The sequence below is a fragment of the Marmota marmota genome, unplaced genomic scaffold, assembly GCF_001458135.2.
Source record: "Marmota marmota marmota unplaced genomic scaffold, marMar, whole genome shotgun sequence".
Classification (NCBI taxonomy): domain Eukaryota; kingdom Metazoa; phylum Chordata; class Mammalia; order Rodentia; family Sciuridae; genus Marmota; species Marmota marmota.
This window is the reverse complement of record NW_025999968.1, coordinates 58,261,850-58,285,907: the sequence shown is the minus strand read 5'-3', so window position 1 is coordinate 58,285,907 and position 24,058 is coordinate 58,261,850. Positions and strand designations below refer to the sequence as shown.

At 50.4% G+C, this 24,058-nt stretch overlaps 1 protein-coding gene and 1 long non-coding RNA gene across 2 annotated transcripts in view; both read right to left on the bottom strand.

Moving 5' to 3' along the window:
* Nucleotides 1–1,054: 1,054 nt before the first annotated feature.
* LOC125616887 lies at nt 1,055–3,423 on the bottom strand. Its single transcript, XR_007347661.1, has 2 exons — nt 2,795–3,423; nt 1,055–2,446 (listed from the first exon to the last, which is right to left on the bottom strand). It is a non-coding gene; the product is annotated as an uncharacterized LOC125616887 (long non-coding RNA).
* Nucleotides 3,424–8,155: 4,732 nt separating this feature from the next.
* The window catches only part of Ets2 (ETS proto-oncogene 2, transcription factor), a 16,405-nt gene continuing 502 nt past the window's right edge, over nt 8,156–24,058 (bottom strand). The window contains 10 exon segments of the mRNA XM_048803685.1: nt 8,156–10,387; nt 11,183–11,301; nt 12,911–13,174; nt 14,063–14,287; nt 14,938–15,021; nt 16,351–16,551; nt 16,844–16,966; nt 18,136–18,247; nt 20,491–20,562; nt 23,905–24,053. Of these exon segments, the coding sequence (XP_048659642.1) occupies nt 10,172–10,387; nt 11,183–11,301; nt 12,911–13,174; nt 14,063–14,287; nt 14,938–15,021; nt 16,351–16,551; nt 16,844–16,966; nt 18,136–18,247; nt 20,491–20,562; nt 23,905–24,053 (1,565 nt within the window). The 3' untranslated portion in view covers nt 8,156–10,171.

Genomic DNA, 24,058 nt, shown 5'->3' with positions numbered 1-24,058 from the left:
ATTGGGGGATGGGGGAGGCAGGGCCTCAAGACCTGATAAATCCAAATCTGCTTGGTAACAAGATCTCCCAGTGATTCATAGACGTTCTGGAGTTTGAGAAGCATTGAGGGTGACTCCTGATATTCGGTGCTCAGTTCAGGGGCCACCTCCTCCAGATGACCTGTCCGGATCCTCCCACCCGTCTCCAGCTGGCTGCAGGAACAGTTAGAGAGCTGTCCCAGCCCCAGTAAGTGACCCCCACACGCCGGGGCACGCTCAGCTCTGCAGTCTTCCTGGTCTGACGGCTGCACACTCGTGCTGGAGGAACATGGCTCTCCTTGGACTCTCCAACGAGGAGTCCAGCGACTGTCCAGCATGTGGGCTCCCTCCGGTTGCCAGAGCGCCTCACCTGGGAACACCCGCCCTGCCCGGGCTCCAGCAGTAAGTGAGAGGACAGGAGGAGAGAGGACGGGACCGCTTTCCCCATCCTTGGCAGCTGCTCACTGGGGTCAGATAACAGAGATCCTCCTTCCTCCCTGGGGGCCTAGGGGTGGGACAGCCTCCCCATTGCTCCTGTGTGGGCGCCTCTCCATCGTGCCCCCCTGGGGAAGCTGCCCTCATCACGTGTCTGCACCTGCGTCACCTGGAATGGAGCACTTTCTCAGGGACCCTGTCCTGCAGTGGGCACCTCTCCTGCTGGGTTATGTAATTTCTGTATATTTGGATACATACAAATCTTACACACTTTTTTCTTTTCATTTATTTGCTTAATTTTTAAAAATATCTGAAAAATTTTAACTTTATTTTAAAATGAATAATGTACCAACATAGCAATAAGGGCGTTTATCCACATCGTGGTTGGGTGTGTGTGCACGTGTGTGTGTGTGTGTGTGTGTTTGCAATCAGAGGAGAAGATCTTTGTGACTCCATAAACGTAACAAGCACTAAACACAAAACATTATCTTAATCAAAACTACTGTAGTTAAGAAAATATACAGAACAATAAATAGTTGCAACGTGTTGACTCATTAAAATTAATCTATGAATTTAGGATTAAACTAATAAAAAGATTATGTAGTTTTGATGATGTTTTATTTAAGTTTTTTTTGGTAATGGTTTTAAAAACAAAACTCAAGGAAACATTAAGTCACTTGGGTAGACTAATAAAAAGAGCTAAGAGCATACAGAAATGGTGTTCACTATTTTCAATGTCTCTTTTGATCTCAATGCTAGATGCTGTCAGTAGTAGTGGTGGTTTCACTTAGATCCAAATGCAAAACAAAAGGTTCAGTGTTGGGGAAATATTTTAGTGAGAATTATAAAAAGGCGACTGTATTTTAAAATAGAACCATAAAATTATAATGCTCTCTCAAGTATCAATAAGAGCAAACTGCAGCACCCACTAAATAACACAGCTAAACCAGACGGATAAACCAAAACCACTCTGAAGGGCGCCCAGACAGATGCCCGGTGAGGACGAGGCAAGCCTGCAGGAGGCTCGGGTGCCCCGGAAGCCTCCCAGCCTGCTTTGCCTCACCGGGGGTCCCGCCTCCCCCTTCCTTCCGGGCTCCCTCCGCTCCTCTCCCACAGATTCATGGTCAGGAGCCTCTGGACCTCCGGCAGAGGAGCCTTCCCTCCCGCTGTGGGCAGTTCTCCTGACCTTCTCCTGCTCGGTTGCTGGTCTTCTTAGCCCGTGTCCTGGGATGGTCTCCTGGAGACTCAAGGAGGCTCCATTTTCCGTGGTTTTTCCAGAAAGTCTATGGGGAAGAGCTGTTCAGGTGTTTATCAAGGGCTGACAGGTGGAGCGTCTGTGACCGCGCAGGCCTGGCCCCACCTGAGGTTCCTTGGCTCGTGTCACCTGTCCTGGTGGCCTTTCTAAGGCTCCCTGGTGGGCAGAATGCCTGTCCTTAGCCATCCTCCTCTTCCTATAGTACACGGCCTCCTCACTGTAGAGACCCCCATGACAGGAAACCAGCAGCTCCCAGGGACACCCAGGTCCCCGGGGTGTGTCCCATGCTGTCAGCAGTCATGGCTGCTTCTGGGTGGCAGGAGAGGCATTTTGGGGTGGCAGCTGGCGGCAGAGGTTGGAAGGCCCCCCTGCCCTGGATGCTTGGGCGTGAGCAGGTGCGTGGGTGTGCACTGGGACACCTGCACGTCTTGGTCCCCAGTGCAGGGCTGCCTCAGAGGCGTCAGCACACCTGTGCCCCTGGGCAGCTTCCTGGCACCCAGCGGGTGGATGTCCTGCTGCTTCCTGTTGTGGTGTCCCGTGATGTGCACTGTCCAGGAGAAACCAGTGACATTGACTCCAGCCACAGCCGCAGCTGGGGAGCCAGCTGAGCCTCCCTCCGGGGGGCCTCTGTCCTCCCGATTTCCTTCCCTGGAAAGCGGCTCCCAGCAGGCAAGGCCTGGCTTTCAATCATCTGCAGATTCCCAGCGGCCGACGTTCCACAGCTGCTTGTCCCCGCACCTGGGAGGGATGGGAAAGGAAAAAGTCACGCAGCTGCAGGAGCCGCCATTGGGGTCTGCTCCACAGCTGGGGAGGACACACGCCCCAGGGCCCTGCAGACTTGATCCCAAACCCTCTAATTGCCCAGGACCTGAGAATCACAGACACGATGTTGATTTCTTGGGATGATGAAGGAGTCGCCTCAGCCTGAGAGTGGGATGGAGCAGGGCACCCACAGCCCTCTCGGTCATCACCAGAGATGGAGACGAGAGGCAGCTCCAGTACCTAGGGGACATTGAGACCCAGTCGAGGAGGCAGCCCTGGCTCCAGAGCACGGAGCCCCCCACCACCCCAAGCCACGGTCTGCACCTCGGGCCCCGAAAAGCAGGATCCACCGATGGGTCAGGACCAGTCCCTAAAGTTTCACTGTGGGGTTGTCACTTTCCAAGCCTCAGTTTCCACCTGTGCAAAGTGGGTGTAGTAACGCCGACTCCCCGGGTGACACAGAGCTGTGAGTGGACGACGGATGGAAGTGAACTTTGAACACGGAGCCCTGTTTTGCAATGATTAATTATGTGTCCACTTGGTGATCTTCCATCATGGCACAGGCAGACCTTACCAGCAAGGGTGGGGGGGGGGCATTTCTCAGCTTGGCTTCACGTGGAGATGGCTCACACCGTTCCTTTGCCTGAAAGCTCACTTTTATTCACCATTTATCATTTCCTCCCCCCACGCTGTCCTCCGGCCCACCCAGCCTCTCTGGGGCCACAGATGCTCATGACTCCCTATTTCTGACCCCAGGCCACAGAAGCCACACATGCGTGCTGAGCTGCAGCATTTGTTGCCACAGCAAGAAGCCAGAGATTCAGAGACAGATGATAGGAGTGAGGTGTGGTGACCCCAGGCTGCTGTGCCATCTGAATATGAGTTTGGGAGGCCGGGAGTGGCACTTACTCAGAGCACCAGGAACAAATACCCTGTCAATTCCAGTTGCCAAGATGTCATCACACCAGCTATGACCAAAAATGGTCTTTCCCCTAACGTTAGATTTCAAGCAGAACTAACACGCTTGAAGCCCGCCCAGGAGTTACAGAACAATTACGAAATAAGGGGTTTCCCCACAGAGCTTCGGGTCTCACCCTTCTGCTTTGCTCCTACAGAAAGACAGATTGACATCTGGCCCAGATCATGAGATCCTTGCATCTGTTCAAACTCAGTGAGCCGCCGCCAGCGCTGAGCCCCAGGACTGTGCGTTCTTTCGGGGGGCGGGGGGGTGGAGGTGAGGCTTAATGGAGCATGAACCAAGGGCTGGCCCTCGGTTGTGTGGAAGAAGGAACTGGAAGCTTGGGGGAGGCCCTGGGTAGCGTTTGTAATCACTTAAACCAAACTGTGAAGTAGTCTGTTTTCTGCAGCCTCAAGACGATGCCGCAGACTGGGCGATGCATAAAGAAAAGGAGTCCTGTCTCACGGCGCTGGAGGCTGGGAAGGCCAAGGGTCCAGGGTCAGCGTCTGGCAAGGGCCTCTTGGCTGCATCACGACAGCACAGAAGGTAAGTAGCCTGTGCCCGATGGAGAGAAGAAAGTGGCCCCAACTCACCCCTCTTTTCAAGAACCGGATCCTTGATGAAGAGCCCACTCCCTGTGGGAGCCGCAGGGCTCCACTCAGGAGGCCAGAGAGCCCCGTGGCCTAATCACCCCTGAAAGGTCCCACGTCCTAGCACTGTCCCAGTGGGGATTAAATCTCAACTCGAGGTCGGGAGGGGCGTTCGCACCACAGCACCGGGCAGGGTTACCGCGGTGGGAGACCCACACCAGGAAACACAAGACCAGGCCTTGGGTGGTGCCTAGGTGCTGGCTCTATCGCTGACCTTTGGGTCAGGTCACTTCTTGTGAAAATGGAGACGAGGCTGTCGGGAGCCCTGTTTTCTTTGCCGATTCCTGGCTGAGCACACCTTGCCTAGAGTCACTGGTTGGTGCCTTCATGGTGCTCCCCCAGGGCTACCAATGGCACGCCATCTAGACCCATGATGGTGATCCATCCACAGCCACCCAATGACCCCACTTCATGAGGGGAAACTGAGGCAGAGAGGGAGTAGTCTCATGCCTCAGGTCACAGGCCATACGTGACAGAGCTGGTGACAGCCAGCCCCAAGTGGCTCCAAAGCTCAAGGGCACCTACTGCCAACTGGCTCCATGTTTGCCAAGAAGAGATGAGACAACTTTCTACCCCAACCCCACACCCAGTGCCCATGCTGCCCTCTCCGTCCCCCTGTGCCCTGTGCCTTACACACCTCACTGAGCAGCTCCATCAGACTCTGAGTCATCATCTACCGTGAGCGTCCAACACCCAGAGGCCCTCAGCCCCGCCGGAACATGGGAAGAGCCAGCCTGTGGTGTGGGCCCAAAGGCAACTGAGCTTCACTCCTTCCCCACGTGGGGAAAGGCTGGAAGGCAGGCCACGTGGACCTCATCTCGGCATGGCCTCAGAACTCAGAATGTTAAGAAGAATGACTTCTCTGTGTATTAGTCAGATCTCTGCCACTGTGACAAAATGCCTGAGAAAATCAGTTTAAAGAGTAAAGGTTGATTTTGGCTCACGATTTCTAAGGTTCCGTCCATGGTCACTTGACCTGATGGCTTTGGGACTGTAGTGAGGCTACCCATCACGGCGGAAGCGTGTGGTGGAGGGAAGTCACTCAGCTCGTGCTGGCCGGAGAGCAAAGAGAGACAACTTGCTTTTATAACAAAGCTGCTCCCCCAAACCCCACAAGCTCTGAATCCATCAATGGATTAGTTGGCTGGTGAGGCCAGAGCCCTCAAGACCCGAGCACTGTCCAAAGGCCCCTCCTCTGAGCACTGCGCATGGGGGACATTCACACTGTGACCCCTGGGGGACATTCAAGATCCCAGACACAGATCTAAATATTTAATTTCCGTTCCCTTTCTGCTTTTTTTTTCTTTAAATTCATTGTGATGATAAATTGAGGTTGGTTACAAGTACAGAACCTGTCAATTGATATTGTCTTTATAACCGACAAGTGACATTAATGTTATCAAAGTAATCATTGGTTCTTTTGGAGGTGATGAAGTGAATATTTTATAGGAAGGTGGTGAAAGCAATTGATCAACTCTTGCATCCTTCAGAAAAAAGTCACCATCTTTAAAGGGACAGGATCTTGTATTTTTAGAGTGATTTCGGCTCAGCTCTTCCTGATACTTCTCCAGCCAGGCCACCCTTATGTAAGATGGTCCTTATGTCGCTGTGGTTTCCATCTGAATGTGCCCCAAAGGCCCATGTGCTTCCCAGGGTGGCACAATTGAGAGGGGAATGGAGGCTCAGCAGGAGCACCTAGTCGGAATCTTTAGATCACTGGGAGAGTGTCCCTGCCAGGGATTGTGGGACTTTGGCCACTTTTTCTCTTTTGCTTCCTTGTCATGGGGTGAGTGGTTTTGCTTCACCTTGAGCCATGATGTGCTGCCTAGCCACAAGCACAAAAGCAATAGGGCCAATCAGTCAAGAACGGAAACCCTAAAAACTGTGAATCAAAATAACCTTTTTCTATTTATAAATTTATTGCCTCAAGTATTTTGTTACAGTGACAGAAAACGAACACATGTATTAAACAGACAATTATAACTGAATTTAAATCTGAACTGCCAAAAAGTATGGCAAAATATACATTTTTTTTCTATAAAAGGTTTGGAAAACAAAGTCTGTCTTACTCCAAGTGAGGAACTTTTCCTACATCATGCAGAATAGTAGGCAATTCCTTTTGTTTTAAGTTTAAAATGCATCCTCTGGTTGTGAAAGGGTAAAATTGGAACCAGGGACATCAGATTCTGACATAGCCAGGCCTAATTTTGCCCACTTCCCTCAAGGTTCACCCCTTTTGTTCTAGATAAGCCTCTTTCCTTTCTAGAATAGTTCTCAAAGTGTGGTACTCAGACTAGCGTGGGGGGGGGCGGGTCTCCTGAAGGTTGGAACTATTTTTTTTTGCAGTATCTTTTTTTTAATATGTATTTTTTAGTTGTTGATGAACCCTCATTTTATTCATTTATTTACATGTGGTGCTAAAACGCCAATCCCTGCATCACACATGTCAGGCAAGCGTTTTTGCGTTATCTTTACTGGGCTGACTTTGGCATTGACGGTGCAAAGGTTGGGGAGAGTACTGGTGCCTCATGAACTGGGCAGGGGCAGGGGCACTAAACTGGACAAGAGTCATCACATTCTTCAATATCATGTACTTGATGAATTAAATGTGTGTGTATATATATATATATATATATATATATATCAGTTCCACTCAAGAATATCTTTGCTGAATCAGTGAAATCTGATTTTACTAACACCACATCCCTCTTTGTAATTTTTGTGTAATAAAATGGAAAGCCTGCTGCATAGGGAAGTATGGTAACCATCCCAAGGAAAGGCAGCTGTGTTGAGTTACAAGTTAAACTAACCACTTTATTCATGGGCACCATTTTTACCTGAAAGAACAAGTGTCAAATTGTATCTATTCAGCCTTGAGTACTGGGTGGATTGATTCTCAAAAATAACTGTACTGCGCCTGTCACTTCAGAGAAAACAATTGAGAGGAAGATTTATTGTCAATGAAAAGATTTGAACTTCCAAATAAAGATGTGAATTCTTGAAAATTTGTTAGTCGTTGTGAGCCTGGTAAGATTGCTGGTGATTAAAGTAACTACTATGATCATCTGATATCGAAATGTGTCAACATTTTGAAGCAATACTTTCCAAATGACCAATGTGTATGACGTTACAAAATTACATATGAGTAAAAGATCCATTCCAACGGCAAGACAGACCAATGGAATTCGGTGTGACCACTGGAAAGTTTATTGATATGGTTTCATATTCCAATTGTAAGTAAGATTTAAGAAATCGCCATGTGTAATCGTTGGCATCATAGGAAAGAGTATCCACAACTATGGGACATGGCTGTGAGGAAGGCCATATTTTCTTCATATACTCATCAAAATATGACAGAACAAACTAAATGCAGAAATAAGTAGACAGAAATCTATTAAGCCAGACATGAAAGAGATTTGCCAATGTAGAATAATGCCATGATTATTTTAAAAAAATTTCATTTCAGTGAGAAAAAAACGTGCTGTTTATGCTAATATGTAGTAGATTTTTTCAAAATTAATATCTTAACATTTAACTTCTGAAATGGTAACCTTTGGCAGGGATGTGGTGCTATCCTAAGTGCCATCCTTTGCTGGTTTAAATGAGGTCCTGGCAGCCTGGCAGCCCAGGGTGTGGAGTCCTGGGTACAGGAACGAGTGTCCTGGACCATCTCTGTCCTCTCTGGCTCCTGTCCCCTGTGTCAGAGCTCCAATGAGGGGACCTGGAGCGCCCCGGCCTCAAATTACAGAAGTGCTTATGCCTCAAGTCCTATCCTTAACACAAACATCCTCAGTCTTTTCTCAAAGGCCAGACACCCGAATGATCCCCGTTACGATTGTCTTAGAAGAATTTCTCCCTTGAAGGAGCACTTTTTGGGAACTCCTTCCGGATGGGCTCATTGATTCCTTAAGGCCAGGGATTCTAGGGTTTCTAGGCTTCCTCGAGGGTGAAACCAGGTCAAGAGACGAAGGCCCACCCAAGACAGGAAGGTGCAGGTGCAGACGGGGTCACCAACGCTGGGGCCTCACTCTGGCTCCCGATGCTTGAGTGGAGAAGGCGAGGAATATTATAGAGACATTTACAGAAACCAAATACTTTATTACTTGAGAAAGAAAAAGCCAAATTACAAAACTTTTATACTCAAGATTCATTCATTACCATGCCAAAGGCTTCTCGGGACTTGTTTCCATCACTTGAGGCTGAACCACAAGAAACTGCCACCGCTGCTGGTCAGAACCAGTCTGAAACTGGCCGTTGCTCCTAGCTCAACCTCATTTAAATCAGCCGATGGCTACACTTTCTTTTGGCAGCAAGATGTTCCCAGTCACGTCTGTTTATATTATAAACAGATGTTCCAGTGACAAACAGGTCCCACTTGAAAAAACATCCTGTGCGTAAATGTCCTGAAAACCATCTCTTCTGAGCATGTTGGCTGGGCCGCCACAGGCTGGCTTTGCTGGCCCCGGCTCGCGGCTCGCGGCTCGCGGTCCCGTGATTTCATCAGCCTCACGTGATTTCACTCAGCCTCAGGGATCCACGGTCATGCTGCTAGGAAAGTCCCTCTGACTCTGAAGTCAACGTGGCTGGATCACTTGCAAAGGCCAGGACTACATGGTGGACTATGTGTCCTCAAGTCTTGGCGGGAATCAAAACATTTTCCTCCAATGATCCACTCCAGTGAGTTCTTCTCTGTCTGCGGACCCTCTAGGTGCTTCTGGGTATTCCACGCCCAAGAAAATAATAAAGAAAGAGGAAACGATCTTGCTGAGGACACTGAGCAGAAAGGGAAAGCATACTATCGAGATGGTCCGAGGTACGGCAGGTGACCACCTTGGTGCAGCCATGCGTCACTGTATTCGAGGTTTACAGAAGCCCCTGCCGCCCACCCTGCCCTTCAGCTCTGCACAATACATGACACAGAGCTGAGATAAAAATAAAGCTTTCGTACAAATTACATTTTTTTTTTCCAGTGAATTACTTTTGTAGTAAAAATAGCTGCTACATAAATCCCTCCTGGTCTCTGAAAAGGACTCGCCTATTTCCAAAAATAGTTTTCTTATTTTAATCACACAGAGTCACTCGGGGCACAGGAAGGAAAAGTTTGGCCAGGAGAGGTGAGCTGTCGGGAAAACACGGTTACACCAAAAAATAAAATACATTTGTGTATAAACGGCTTTAAGGCATGCACAGAAGTGGAAAACATATGCCATTTGTCAAGAAAAATACTGCTTTATAGCTTTTGCTTTACAATTCAAGGAAAAAGCAGAGAGGTCCATGTACCCCAGAATAATGACATTAAGTTTCTTATAAAAATCCAAGTGTACAAAGTCCTTGCCAAGACAGTCATCATGGCAAAACCAAAACAAAAAACCAACAATAAGAGGACAAAAACCAGGGATCACCCCTGAGACCTTGTTCCTGTAGGTCTATCAAATGAACGTAATCCACACTCACAACGCCTCGGTCTGCCATGGGGGCAGAGAGCGTCTTTGTAAAATGCCGGACGCATGTGCTATTGAAAAAATGGAATAAAATATTGGATGTCTGCATTCTTATCTCAAATACAGTCATATAATTATTTTAAATTACAATATACAATTTCTGTTAAATAGAACTGTTAGAGGATTTTGATAACAATTATAAGATTACAATAATATACACAAACTGTCTTCTGAAATGGCGTGGTCCCTGGCTCCCTCCCTCCCAGCCCTCTCCAACAGAGAGGGTCTCTGCTCCGGTTGCAACAGGCCAAAACACCACTTAAATGTCCGTGTTTCCACACCCGCTTGCTCCCCGGGGAATCCTGAACAGACTCCCTGCCACATGGCCATGCAGAGCCAGGGTGGCCCCTGCGCCTCCATCTCCACCACGTTCATTAAAGTCGCTCCTGCCCAGCTACGGGCCACTCGGCCACCAAGGGCACCCTGCTGAACAGGCAGGATCTGGGATCAAATAAGGCCACTGCTTCTCGGTGACCTTTCTGGACAGGGACAGGTTCAACCTTGCCTTTCCGGGTCTGGGGATCAGCTGGTCAGGCTGGGCTTCCCGCTCACAGTCCCAGGCCCGGGGTGGCTCAGGGTGGTGCCAGAGACCTCAGTCCTCTGTGTCCGGCTGGACGCCCAGGATGGCGTGCAGTTCCTCGGGCGTGAACCCCAGCAGGTTCTGGAGGTCACACACGAAGCGGTACACGTAGCGCTTGCCCGACGTCTTGTGGATGATGTTCTTGTCGTAATAGTAGCGTAGACCTCGGCTCAGCTTCTCGTAGTTCATCTTGGGCTTATTTTTCCTCTTCCCCCACCGGCGGGCCACCTTGGACGGACAGAGATGGAACAGAGTTACATTTGCCAACTCAGAAACAGTGACTAATGGCTCCCCGACTCTGATGCGGGCTCATCCGACAGAGTCTGCCAACCACAGAAGGCCCCAGGGGCTCGGTCGTCTTTTAATACATACGCAAGGGCCACTTGTCCCTCCTGGGCTGTTTCTCTGTACCTGGGTGAGTGAGGTCCCTGCCTCTGGCTTAGGTCTGTCTTAGCAAAACCTCCTGGGAGCTGAGGGCCCCCACCAGGAGGCCTGACACAGGGAAAGGCTGGGTCACCACCGCCCTGGGTTCTCTCTCTGAGCAGGACTCCAAGCCCAGTGACATGAGTGACATATTCATTCCCTGGTGCTGGTTTCCCCAGGGAACTGGGAGGTGACAGGCTCTACTCCACACTGCCAGAGGCGGAGGGCTCCTCAGTGCTGTCTGAACACATCTGCCTTCTGCAGCAGATGGTCCCAACCCCTAGGGAGGGGCAATCAGGAAGCTCGGTCCCCTCAATGGGCAAAGGCGGGTCTCCTAAGGCCTTTGGGGACAGGCTTTGTTTGTAGCTTCAGGCTTCTGACTGGACATCAGAGCAAGACCGGGAAGCAAGCCCAGTGGCCATGGACAGAGGCCCCCGAAGGACACCTTGTGGGTTCATCATCAAAGCGAAAGCTCCAGTGGAGCCTTAGTAGTCGGGAGGGGACCCGATGAGCCCTTTCTTGGGCTCAGGGGATGGAGAGGGGAACGTGGCGTGACGAATTAGGTTTAGAGCCTGGGGATTTCCCGGGCCCTGGCTATACCTCATCCGGGTCCGCAAGCTTGAACTCCCAGCCGTCCCCGGTCCAGCTGATGAAGGACTGGCAAGACTTGTCGGAAAGCAGCTCCAGGAGGAACTGCCACAGCTGGATGGGCCCACTTCCTGTGGGGAGAGGGAGGCGGCTCACAATCACAGCATCAGGACACTGTGGGGCAGGACGGCCGAGGGACACAGCTGGCCAGCTGGGCACTGGCATGCAGGCGGGACCCAGTGTGGTGGGGACAGTCTAAACACCTCAATGGGATGAGGCTGGACACCAAAGGGGGCTGTCCCTCTACACCTCCCACTGTTGGAGAAGAGGCCGCTCCGCCTCACGCTCTTCCCTGGGTTTGCTGTGGGGAAGAAAGTTCAGGGCCACCACGTCTGGCCTTCCCGGTCCTCACCCTGCTGAGCTGCTCCCCTGGGAGAAGCCTGAGGGCCTATTTCTAGAAACTCCCAGTGGGGCACTGTGGGGGCGGCGGAAGGGACACTTCCTCACAGAAAGGGCATGTCGCCCGTGAAGGTGGGGCCGCTGCTCAGGAGAGGGGTGCTTGGTGGCCTGGGGGTGATCCCCGTGGCCTCACGGCCGGCCTGCGAAGCCAACCTGGCACACAGCAACTCAGCCACCTTCCTTCTCAACTGCCGCTCAGAACCGACAGCCTGTGGGGCCCAAACCTCACGGGCCTGGTCTGAAGGTGCACTGGCAGGCCAGCGCCCCGTCCTGGTCACATGCAGCCGGGGAGGGGGGAAACCTAGACCTTCGGCTCCGAAGCCCACTCTCTCCCACCGAATAGTGATCCCCTTGAAGCACTAAGGACAGTGTTCTGGAGCCAGCGAGCCAAGCTGGGGCGCTGTGTGACCACCCAGAGCTGCCCACCTCTCTGCCCCATCTCAACAGTGGGTTCACACCACACCACGCGAGGCTACCCCCACCACAGACCCCGGGCCCAGTTCCCCACAGAGTGGCAGTCGACGTATGGGGACTAGCGTTACCACCCACATGGAGAACCAGCACCACGCCCTGCATTTCTCTACCAGGCCCTGCACCTCCAGATAGGGGAACTACCGCCGGCCCCACACTACACATGGACTTCACCTACGGGCTTTTCAGATGACAGAAAAAAACGGATGCCCATGTAGCCTCATTTTAATCTACTGAGTTCGTTTTTTTTTTTTTTTTAAAGTAGCTCCATATGGTTAAAATCATATACATATATGTACATATGTGTGTGTGTATATATACATTTTGTGTATGTATATATATATATTTTTAAAGAACACACAAAGCAATGAAAACAAAAAAAAACTTGGTATTTTCGCTCCAGTATTGGATCATCTGTTTCTAAAGTGGCTTTAGTATTTGTTCTCTGCCTAGAATAGCCCTCACCCAAACCTGAAGACTAAGAGCCGATGGTCGTAGAGGCCAGGAAAGGTAAACAGCCCAGGTATCACTGGAGGCCGGTCCGGCCACTCCCCCGGGGCCAGTTTACATTCTTGGAGATCTTGCAGGAGGTGAGTCAGGGCCCAGGACTCAGCGCCTGTCCCCCTCCTCGCCTCCGCCTCCAGGTGGAGGGCGTGGTCACGATCCTCCCAGGGCGAGACCCAGGGGTGTCACCAGCCGGTGTGGACACAGCTGCCTTCACCTGGAGACACCCCGACCCCCTGGCACGTGGTGGGCAGGCCTGGATGGAGGTGGTGGGCAGGGACGGCCGGAGGCCGGCTCCAGGCTCACCTGTGAAGCCGGCCAGGACGGCGGCAGGTATGACCGGCTTGCCCTGCTCGGCCGGGTCGCTCCTCTCCTGGATGTAGTCCTTGAAGGACATGGTCGGCTTGCTGAGGCAGAGAGACTGGCTGCAGTCGTCCTCGAAGCTCTCGAAGGAAGGAACCCGCTGCACGTCCAGCAAGGAGGACTGGCTGCTCCAGGACCGCAGCAGTGAGTCCGAGCTCTCGAAGCTGTCCGCGCCGGTCTCGGGGGAGTCGTGGTCCTTGGGCTTCCCTGGCAGAGACAGCCCAGCACATGCTCTGAGTCCCCGGGGCATGGGAAGGGTCCAGGGTTACTGGGTCATTGCCAAAGGTGGGTCTCGGGCACAACTGTGGCATCACCGCCAACCACCCCGACTGCAGCCACCCCTCCGCAGGTGCAGGGTCCTTCAGGGCCCCCCGAGTGCTCTCAGACTCAGAGGCCTACTCCTGAAGACAGGCACATCCACAAATCACCATGTATCCACAGGAGAATAAACCAAGTACAGCCTCAAAGACGGAACACCATACAGCACTGAAATGGAAAACTGGCTACAGGCCGGATGGCGCTCACACAAATCAGCAAGACAGACTCAAAGGAAAAAAGCGCTGTATGATTCCATCGAGGAAGAATGGCAAGAAGCAAGTCACAACGACACAATGTCAGACTGGTTTCCTCCTGTGGTGAGGATGCCGTGACTGAGGGGGTGAGAGGGAACTCCCTGGGGTGCCGGAAACACTCCTATTTCTATCTGAACAGCTGTTACAGGTGGACTTACAGGCACAGATTCCACCTGTGTACAACTGGGATCTGCACAATGTGTGTTACCTCTCCTTAAAAAGAAATCGGTCACATTTTACATCATTCCCATGAAATGCCCCACTGGATGGAGGATTTAGCTCAAGAGTGGGGACCGTCGGGCTCACTTTCAGGAGGCATAGCCCCCTCCAGCCTTGCATGTGAGCTCCCTCCCAGAGTTTCCAGCACATCAGAAGCGCTCTTGTCAGAAAGTCACCGAGCACAGGAGCGTCCTCTGACGTCCTTCTCCAATGGCTGAACCCAGGACACATTTATTAAGAAACCACATGGCTGTCTGAGTACGGCTCCTCCAATCAACGCTCGGCCAAGGACACTTCTGCTTACCAGAGCTGCTGGTGAGCAGATTCAAGTTGGAGCCTGGGAAGTCCTGACCCACAGGACAGTAGTTGACACTGACGGTGTTGAGCTGTGACTTGGGGAACATCTGGAAGTCCTGCTCGGAACTGAGCACGCCGGGAGCCACAGACGAGGGACACGTGCTGTCCAGGAGGCCGCCTTTGGGGTAATTCTGCGTCTGCACTGAGAACGGAGCCTGCTCCACACCAAAACCTGAGCGGAATGAAGGATGGCAGGGCTGTGAGAGTCAGATCACCCCAATGGCCATCCCTGGAGCAAATCCCATGTGGCACTGCACCCTCCAGCCTCCACGTGACCTCCCTCCCACTGAGCAGTGACCAGAGGACCCTGCTTCCACGACAGCCGTTTCAACTCCCAAGTGCTGAGCCACTTGAGGGCTGCATGGCTCGCTCTGTGCCCACCGCAGAGGAACAGCCAGCGACCGCAGACGTCAGCTCTCCTCTGTAAACTGCCTGGAACACCTTGACCCACGGAGACGCTGCAAGCCACTTACATGACTTTAAACTTTCTAGTGGCTGCATTAAACAAGAACCAGGGGCAGTTATTTTTCCACATTAATTGACCTAACATATCAATTACCTTTTTAATATGTAATCAGTATGATATGATCATCGGGGAGATTTTATGTTATCTCGTACCAAGACTTATGAACTGGTGTGCATTATAGCCTCGTATATCTCAATGTGGGTCAGCCACATTTATACCACGCATAGCTCAACACACAGGTGTGGCCACCCCAGGGGGACAGTGCAGGTCCAGGATGCCCCATGGAGCTTCTATTAGGGCCTGTCTACCAGGAAGACCCAAGAGCAAGACCTGAAGACAGAATCAAGCAGACTGACCTAAGGTGTTGCTGTTAATCCAGTGAGGAACTGAATTGAGGTGTGAATTTTCTTCATACTGATCTTCTGTCTTTTCTTGGGTTTCTGAAAAATAGATGCAGGAGACATAAGATGGCAAATAGGTAAAAACCACAAGAAAAGTTACTTTCCGAACGCGTCGCACGGGTGACCCAGAATGACCCAATGCATATGGCACCTCCCGTTCCATCCCATCACATCCCGTGTCTTTATGTGACCTTTGTGTGACAGAGACAGCAATACATTTTCCTAAGAATGTCAGTAAGTTTTCCAAAATTAATGATGCCATTGGCAAAGTCCAACTTGATGGCAAAGCTGGAAAGACCTGAAATGTCTTTACTTCCAGGCTCAGGAAACACCTAAACCCTTTGGGAAAAACCGTCCGTGAGGGGCAGGGAGTGCTGAGGATTAACGAGATGGCTATGGCTCCTGCCTGTGAGGCTCAGGCCCACAGCGACCAGACCTGGAGGTGTGGCCAGGGCACGGCAGGCCCAGTGCAGGGGGCCAGGTGCACTAAGAACTTGAAAGGGTCTACACTCTGCCACACACCTGTCCCACAACACACAGGCTCACACGCCTGAGTGACAGCAAAACAGGTCCAACTTGCCAAATAAACAGGGGATCTTTTAAAATAAGATTCCCTGGCCCTAAGACGTCATAACTAGGAAGAGGTGGCAGGTGAACCCCAGGCTTTTTGAGGTTCTGAGTCTACAGCAGATGTTGAAATTTGATATGTTTAAAATCCATTTAAGTGAAGAATATTTCCCCAAACTCAACACACACACTTTTTTCTTATAGTTTTTAACTTAAACAACCCTTATGATTTTTGTTTTTCTTTTTAAACAATGCATTTTACACATTGCTGTTGCTGGTAAGTTCTGAATTGTGACTGTCTCTGTATTGGTGAGGTCTCTGGTGATCAATGGTCAGCTTCTGTGCATTATAGCCTCGTATATCTATACCATCCGTGTATAGGTATGAATCAACCACTTGCTTGTTTAAACACATAACACTCCTCCTCCTAAGAAAGTCCTCTGCTGGATTTCCTTTGGATTTAGGGAATTTACTGGGTGATTCACAGAGCTCATCTCCATGAAGGCTCCCTGGTCTTCAGAGTCGGGAAACCCTTGATGGCGCACCGCCCGTCCACCCAGGCTGCCATGATGGTGGCGTCCAGCACAGCAGCGCTCCCTGACTAAGGCTGCTGCCTGTGGCGTCATCCCCGCTGTATGCCACACACCTCCCCAAGTGGCACGAAGACCTCTGGTCACCTCCCTTAGGGGGTGCCGAGGCAGTGCCCTCTGTGTCATCTGAAACGGGACCCTCAGGTGGAAGAGCACCTGCTGCTCCCAAGCCTCCCCTCCCTGCACAAGGCCATCGGGTCACCGGGGGTACCTTTGATCATCTGCTCCAGATGCTCCCAGAGAATGTCGCCCACAAAGTCAGGGGCCAGCTCCAGGAAACGCTCCTTGCCAAGGTTGCACAGCACCTGGCCGTTCATGCCGAACCTCTGCAGGTTCACGTTCACCAGGCTGAACTCGCTGGTGGCCCACAGGAGCCACTGGCACACCTGCCGCTCGCTCCACAGCCAGGGGTCTGCGAGGAGGGAAGACGTGATGAGGACTCCGGGGACAGAGAGCGGGAAGGGGGGACTAGGCGACCCTGATGTGTTCTTGCAGACCCACCCAACCCAGGAGATGAGCAAGGCTCTGCCCTGAAAGTCAGCCTGATGGGGGGCCCGGGTGTGCAGCAGACCCTGCAGGAAACACCGGTTCCAGGAACTGCATCGCTGCCTCTTCTAACACCCCTAAACCCGGGGTCGAAATGGAGCACCCGCCGTGCCCTGGCCCTGGACGCCTGGGTCGGCGCTCGTACACACAGCACTTACTCTTTGGAATGCCAAGACGCCGACGCTCCTTCTGGAAGCCACTGAAGGTGGCTGTTAGGGCCTGACTCATCACCGCCTTGCTGCAGGGCGTCAGCAGAGGCAGCTCGCAGCAGCTGGCCGAGTCTAGACGAAAGCAGGGCAGGTGAGGGCCTGGGGCGACACCAGGGGGGACTGACACAGGGACCCAACTTCAGGAAAGAGCAACTCTGATCCCAAACCTGGACACTATTCCTTAAAGTGGGCTGGGGAGGCAGCTCAGTGGGAAAGTGCTCGCCTAGCACACAAGGGGCCCGGGGAACAACAACAACAAAAGTAAAATAGGAACAAAAAATCTCAACGGAAGTTGAGAAATCATTATATGTCTCAGGACTACACTCACACACACACAAAAAAAGTCTAAAATAAAATTTATCCTATTTTGCAAAGCTTTACATGAATAGATGGAATATCATTTAAATTTTTAGAAAAAGGTGAAATGGTATGGTCTTTGGTCAAAAGGCATAAGGGATTTTAAATGCACAGTTGAGAAGTTATGTCCATTAAACCAAGCAGCAGGCAGGAGGCCCGGCATGATCAGGCAGACCTTAGCACCACAAAGGGGGCCAGTCTTCAATTTTAATTGAAAAACAATCTTCTCTAGATGCTTCCAGAAGTTTCAAGAATGATAAATGATAGTCACATGATGTTATGCTAATGCAAGCATATGCTTTCAATTAATTGCCTGGGCTGAATCTTCTAGCACTTTCCTCACATGAGGAAGCAGGGGCTGGCCAGCTTGCAGCCAGTCCCTCCATCATCTGCCATGCTAGTCCTTTAAGAAGAGTAAGCAATGACACCAGAGAACTGCAGAAGAAAGGAATCAGATGGGAACAGATCAACAATAATTTGTTGTCCTGAAAACAGAGCCCCAGTGGGGGTGGGAGTTGGAAATTTAACTAATAATGTGAGCCCAGGCTTAAAAGCCGGTGAATTTCAATGTCTGTTTTCTGAGCGGACCCAGGAGATGAGGAAGTACTTGCCGGGGATGGAAACACAGAGCTCCCCTGCAGTTTCCTGACAGAAGCTCACGGGGTGAGCCCTCTGGTGGGATTCTCCAGATTTAGGTCTCAGGGGGAGAGCACCTGTACCCAGTACTGGAGGAAAAAAAAGAGGAAAAAAGGAACCCGCCTTCTCCCAGTTCTGGTCTTCTACCAGGGTTTTCACACCCAAGTTCAACATAGGAACACTCTCCATCAACTGAACCACTTAGGGAAATTATGCACCGTTTGTCTCAAGTCTAAGGATGAAATTACCATGAGAAATAGAATCCAAGCCTGTGGGCACTTCTTGGAGTGTTTGCTCTTCATTTAGAGAGGGGAAAACCGCAAATAGGGACCCATCAAAGGTGTCGAAGGCTGGCTGGCGCTGCAGAAACAGATGCAAAAGCAAATGGAAATACAAGAGGAACTTATTTAATTACCCACTTTAAAAGTGGTCCATGGGTGATCTTACTGATGGACCCTGATTAAACCAGCAATTATAAAGCAACACACACAAGTAACCACTCAGTACTCAGACTTCCTAGGTCAGAGTGACCCAGTGATTCCATTTTATTCTGGATTATTTAATTAACCTCACAGAATCAGAATGACCAGGAGGTTATTTTCTTGGTCTAATCAATGTAAATTAAGAAATTTAAAAAAATCTAACCATCACATTTTATCTCTGTAATAAAGATATCTTTGGAATATCTTTGGAAGCATTCACTTGAAATGTTTCTCATGAGACAATTTAAATGGAAATAGAGAAGTTGGTCCTCCTCTGGTTTCAACAGTTCAGAAAATAATAACATGTGAAAAAGATTCCTTAAGGTTTCATTTTAGAAAAGGTGAAGTGTATTATTAAAAAGAACCACTCACACACCTGTAAGTGGAAGGGTTTCCAAAGGAAATGAGTTTGAAGTTCAACCACCTGCACTTTAGGGGAGAGATGCGTCGGGACAGAAAACTCAGTGTGTGTGGAGTGCTGATCTAGCACTTCCAGCACCTTGCGAACACAGTCTTTAATGGAAGACACATTTCTAAGTAATAGATAATGTCTTCATTGTCATTGCCTAACTTGTTGGGGGAAACGTGAAGAAAACTTCTATTTTTCCAACATATTCTGGAAATTCCATGTTATGTGTAACACAATGACCCATCTGTTGAGTCATCAATAAAAAAATGTGTAACACATTTACAAATAAAATCAGTTGTGCACTTTTTTTTTTTTCCAGAATGCAGAACAATGAATGACGCATTGCAAAAGCAGGCAGGCAGAAGTTGGAAGCCCAGCCTCCTAAAACCCCAAGCCCTAAGAGGTGACGTCTTGACTGCCTGTGACCTGGGAGGAGAAACTCACCAAGCAAGGGCAAAATACTCATCTGCAGTCATAAACGACTTCACAGCAGAGCTAATTTTGGTGAAATGTCCCATAGAGGTTAAAAATTCCCACTAGCATTACCCAAGCCGCTAACAAGTGCTTTTCCGGACTGTAAGTTCTTGTTTTAAAATCAGGAAGCCAAAGAACAAATCAAATCCGCATTTTGTATTTCAACACACAAATTTCAGCAATGACTATTTCTTTTCCGAATCCAGAGACCTCAGATGCATCATCAGATTCTTTTAATTCATAGAAGGATTTCCTTAAGGGTGTTGGTTGCAACTCAATAACCATAATCTCTACACCACTTCTGCCAGAATTAAAACATCGCACCAAACACACATGAAAACTCACTGAAATTTTTTGTTCTTCGTAATGACATGAATACTGTGCCGGCTTCTAGCTTTTGGTACTGTATCACGCAAATAACCTCACTAGTGATTTACAAAGGAAAATACAACATACCAGGGATAACGTCATCATCTTGCCAGACACAGCTTTCAGGAGGCCAACCTTAAAATCAGTGCTTCTGAAACATGCTTACTATACAAAAACAACCACACCTTGTCACTTACATTTGGAGAAAGCAAATGGGAAGTTACCATTTTGGGCTACGAAACATTCTCCAAAAGGAATCATGATAGAAGAGACATGAAGCATGTTTCTGCAGCGGAGAAGGCTCTTTCATCTTTTTTTTTTTTGGAGGTGGGGGGTAGTGGGGATTGAACTCAGGGGAATTTAACCACTGAGCCACATCCCCTACTTTGTATTTAGGGTCTCACTGAGTTGCTTAACGCCTCATCTTTGCTGAGGCTGGCTTTGAACTTGCCTCAGACGCCCAGCAGCTGGGATTACAGGCATGTGCCACCCAGGCTCTTTCATCTTTAATCTGTTTTCCAGTTTACATAAACAGGCCTGTTTCTCTGCACCAGTGACAACAGGCTCCCTGCGACCTCTGGGGGTGTCACCCCTTCTGATGGAAGCAGCCGCAGCTAATTCTTCTTACCTCTTTCACAGCAGCTCATAAACAGCCTTTTCACCACCTGAGGAAACCCCCCAGTAGATAAAAAGGCAGGACAGGAAGCTCCTCCAACTGTCAGACTGAGAATCACAGGACCTTTTCACATGGAAGGAGCCAGGTCCACTACAAAGGCCTCACTACCCATCTTCTGGGACAAGGCCAATATTTTTTCTCCTAGAGATGGAGGTTTCCGCTTTGTAAAATATTATAATGAAGACTCACTCACCTTGAGTGTCCCTCGAAAACTGTTAGCCACCGGGGCCACCTGGTCCATATTCTTGATTCCAAAATCATTCATCTTGAAAAAGAAAAGGAAATGAAGAGTTAAAGGGGCAACACATGAAGCAGGTTTCCAGGAAGTCCTGGTTGATTCTACAGTGACAGGTAGTTCACACCTGGATTCTTATTTACAAGGCTTTCCTCCCAAGGGTCTCAACAGGAAAGTGTTTTCTCCAGTCAGGTATTTAAATAATAATGCTGACTCCCTACTGAATTCCCTTAGAAATGATTCTCCAGATTAAGCACCTTTTTGGATGGCTGGCACCTTCATGCTGGAAGGCAGCACTTTCATGCTTTTCAATGACATGGGGGGGCTGGCAGGGCAGTGGGTCACTTCCTGCCTGCGGGGGCATAGTCCCCTCAACCCAGGCAGCTGCAGGAGGGTTGGTGGCCTCATCAAATAAGCTCCCATGGGATCCAGATCTGGAAAAGCAGCCCTAGAAGGAGTCTCAGAAAATTCCCCTTCCTCCCTTCTGCTCTCCAAGATGCCGGGAAGCACAGGCCCAGAAGGGGGGTAAAAGGGAGAGGGTGAGATGAAACCCTTGCTGTCCCAGGATCTTCCTGCTCTGAATACAGAGATTAAACGATTTCTGCAATTTCCACAGTGGGAGTAACCCCAAATAGGGATCAGCCTCACTGGCTCTGATAAGGTGGGCTTACAAGAGATCTGTGCTGACCAACATGGTCAGCACAGATTCAAAGATTTAGGAGAAAAAAAGAAAAATGCCTCAATAATTTATACATTTACTGCATGCTTATAGAATATTTTGAATCTATTAGGCAATTGAAATGTAATGCAATCAATGTCATCGGTTGTACTATTTCTAACATGGCAAATAAGGCCACTGAAGGCCATCCCCCACCCTCCCTGCCTCATGGCTACAGTATTGAAGGCCTTCAACCAGCTCCACGGGCACCCCTAATTACCACCCAGGTCTCCTGTGGGTGCTCCCACCTGTTGCAACCAAGAACTTGAACTAAAATACCGTGCTGAGAGAACTTACTGGAGGCAGCAACAGCACATTCTCATGGAATTATGTGGGTTTAAGCTTTCTCGTTCTCGCTTTATGGTCAACATTAGGGCTAAAGCAGATGTCTCAACAATGCCGACAGCCAACGCACGCGCACACACATGTGCACACATCTCGGCTAAAAAGATAACAGAGGCCGCGAGAAGCGCTGGGGAGGGCTGTTAAGGCTGAAGGAAAGAGGTAAGATCGAAGTAGCCTGCAGAGGCCGAGGAGCACTGCAATGAGCAAGAAGCCCCGTGGGAGCATGGGGAGGGGACTGGCTCAAAAGTGGCCACCCTTGTTGGAGTCTCCACTTGGTGCATGGTGTCAGCAACATTCACTCAGAAGTCAACATTTGCTACTAATGATGGTGGCCATGACGGAACCCACAGTCACCAAGGGATAAGCCCTATGCCGGACAACCCTGTGTCCCCAGTCCTTGAGTCTCTGCATTTCGAGGCAGATGCTCTACCTCCTTCAAGAGAGGCCACTGAGGCCCAGCAACATGAGTCACTGGCCTGGGGCCACACAGCTACTATGGAGGCCTGTAAGGGGCAAGAGTGGGGATCAGAATTCCAGTGGAGGGTGGTCTAAAACCCTGGAATAAGAATGACTATATCTGACAGAGTATACAAATATTATTAGACTAGGCCCTTTTCACTACCCTGGGCCCCCGGGAAATGCTCTCTAACTTACAACTCTAGGTCTCTAGGTCAGTCAAAGAAACCAGTACACCTGGGCGTGTTCAATCACCCCTCCAGAGCCCCCGACGGCACTTTCTTGTCATGATTTGGTCTACAGACACCTGCTGACTTAACTCCTGTGTTTCTAGTTTCTGAGATGGACGGAGAATGGATGTGGAGGGCCACCGAAGAGCTCTGCCAGAGTTTGTGTACGAATATCAGGAGAAAAGGCAGCCAGCCTACCACTCCCACATAGAGAGCGTGATTACCATCTGCAGAATAGGGTTCTTTTGTTGTCCAGCTTTTAATGAGTTTTGTTAAAAAACCATGAAGACTTAAAGTGCTCTACTAAATGGTTTCAGGCAGACACACAACTCATCAAATGTAAGTTCACTTATTCTACTCAACCTGCTTGTTAACTCAGCAGGCAGACCAAGGGGCAACATATAAATCAATTTCAAGTTTACATCTTTTTGGTGCTGTCATTGGCTGCTGCTTCTGAACCAAAAGAAAAATGGGGGTGGGGGAAGAAAGATGGCAGCAGGCTCAGGACTGAAAACGGTTAAATTGTAAAACAAGGAGAATTTGCCTGACAACAGTATCCTTATTGGAACAAGTAGTCACTTATGTAAGATTAGAGGACAGGTTTGTATGTAGGTATATTTGGGGGTGGGGGGAGAACCCTGTGACACTTCTGCTTCTGGCTTTACAAGCCATCAGTTTAGAGAGAGGAATGACTAATCCCAGAAATGAGGGTTTGACTATTTGCCTGCGGGACGCACGGTGTTCACATTTACTGTACTGAGATATTACTCAGAATTTTAATAAAGCTTAACGTGGAGATTGATCTCCGCGATTGGCGGTGGTGTGGGCAGGCGGATAACGCAGAGGCGCTTCCACTGTAGGGAACAAACATAATCGCTTACTGGTGAATTAAAATAAATTACTCCTATCTCCAAAGAGGACTGCTCACTTCTTCACTTTCTAAATAAGTAGCGAGTCAACTACTATTTTAGGCCACCCTGAAACTGAATACAGGCTAATATACCTCCTGCGCTTAAACGAATCTAAAAAACAAGAAATAAAACCACAACCCAAACACACAAGCGAACGCCTTTACCCCTCCATCCAACGCTCCAAGGCCAAGGAAATAAAGGCGGCCCCGCGCCTGCACACCCCACCTCGAGAGTGCCCTGTGCTGGCCTCCTAGGGCGCGGGCCCTGGCGGCCCGGACCTGGTGGAGCAGGTGACTCTTTCCAGGGCAGCCGCAGCCGCCCAGGTGTTTCGGGCGCCCCAGATCCTCGGGGAACGACGCCCCTCCGGCCGATCACCCCAAACCCGGGTCCACCTCGGGCGCGCCCTCGGGTCCCCAACACCCTCGGCCGAAGCCAGGGCGCGTATTGGGCAGGAACCCCTGACAGGCCCGCGTCTCCTTCCAAACACAAAAGCCAGGGGACCGGCTCGGAGACCTCGGGCAGGGCAGCCCCTCTGCGTGGCCGGGCCCCACCACCCCCAGCCACTCGGCCACCGGAAAACAAGCGCGAGTGGAACTCGCACGAGCGACCCTCGATCGCTCGGGACAGCCGCCACCCCCGCCCGCGGCACCCGGGACCTGGCCCTCGGTGCCCGTCCCTGCCCAGCGTGGTGTCCCTCTCCGGCCGCTCTTACCGTGCTGCTGCGGCAGGGCCGGCCGGGCGGCGGCTGTGGCCGGATGGACTGCCGGTGCGCGCCGGGCAGACGAGGCCAGGCGAGGCGAGGCGGGCGCGGGCCGGGCCGGGGCGACGGGCGGGCGGAGGGCGCAGGCTCGGCTGGGGCCAGCGTC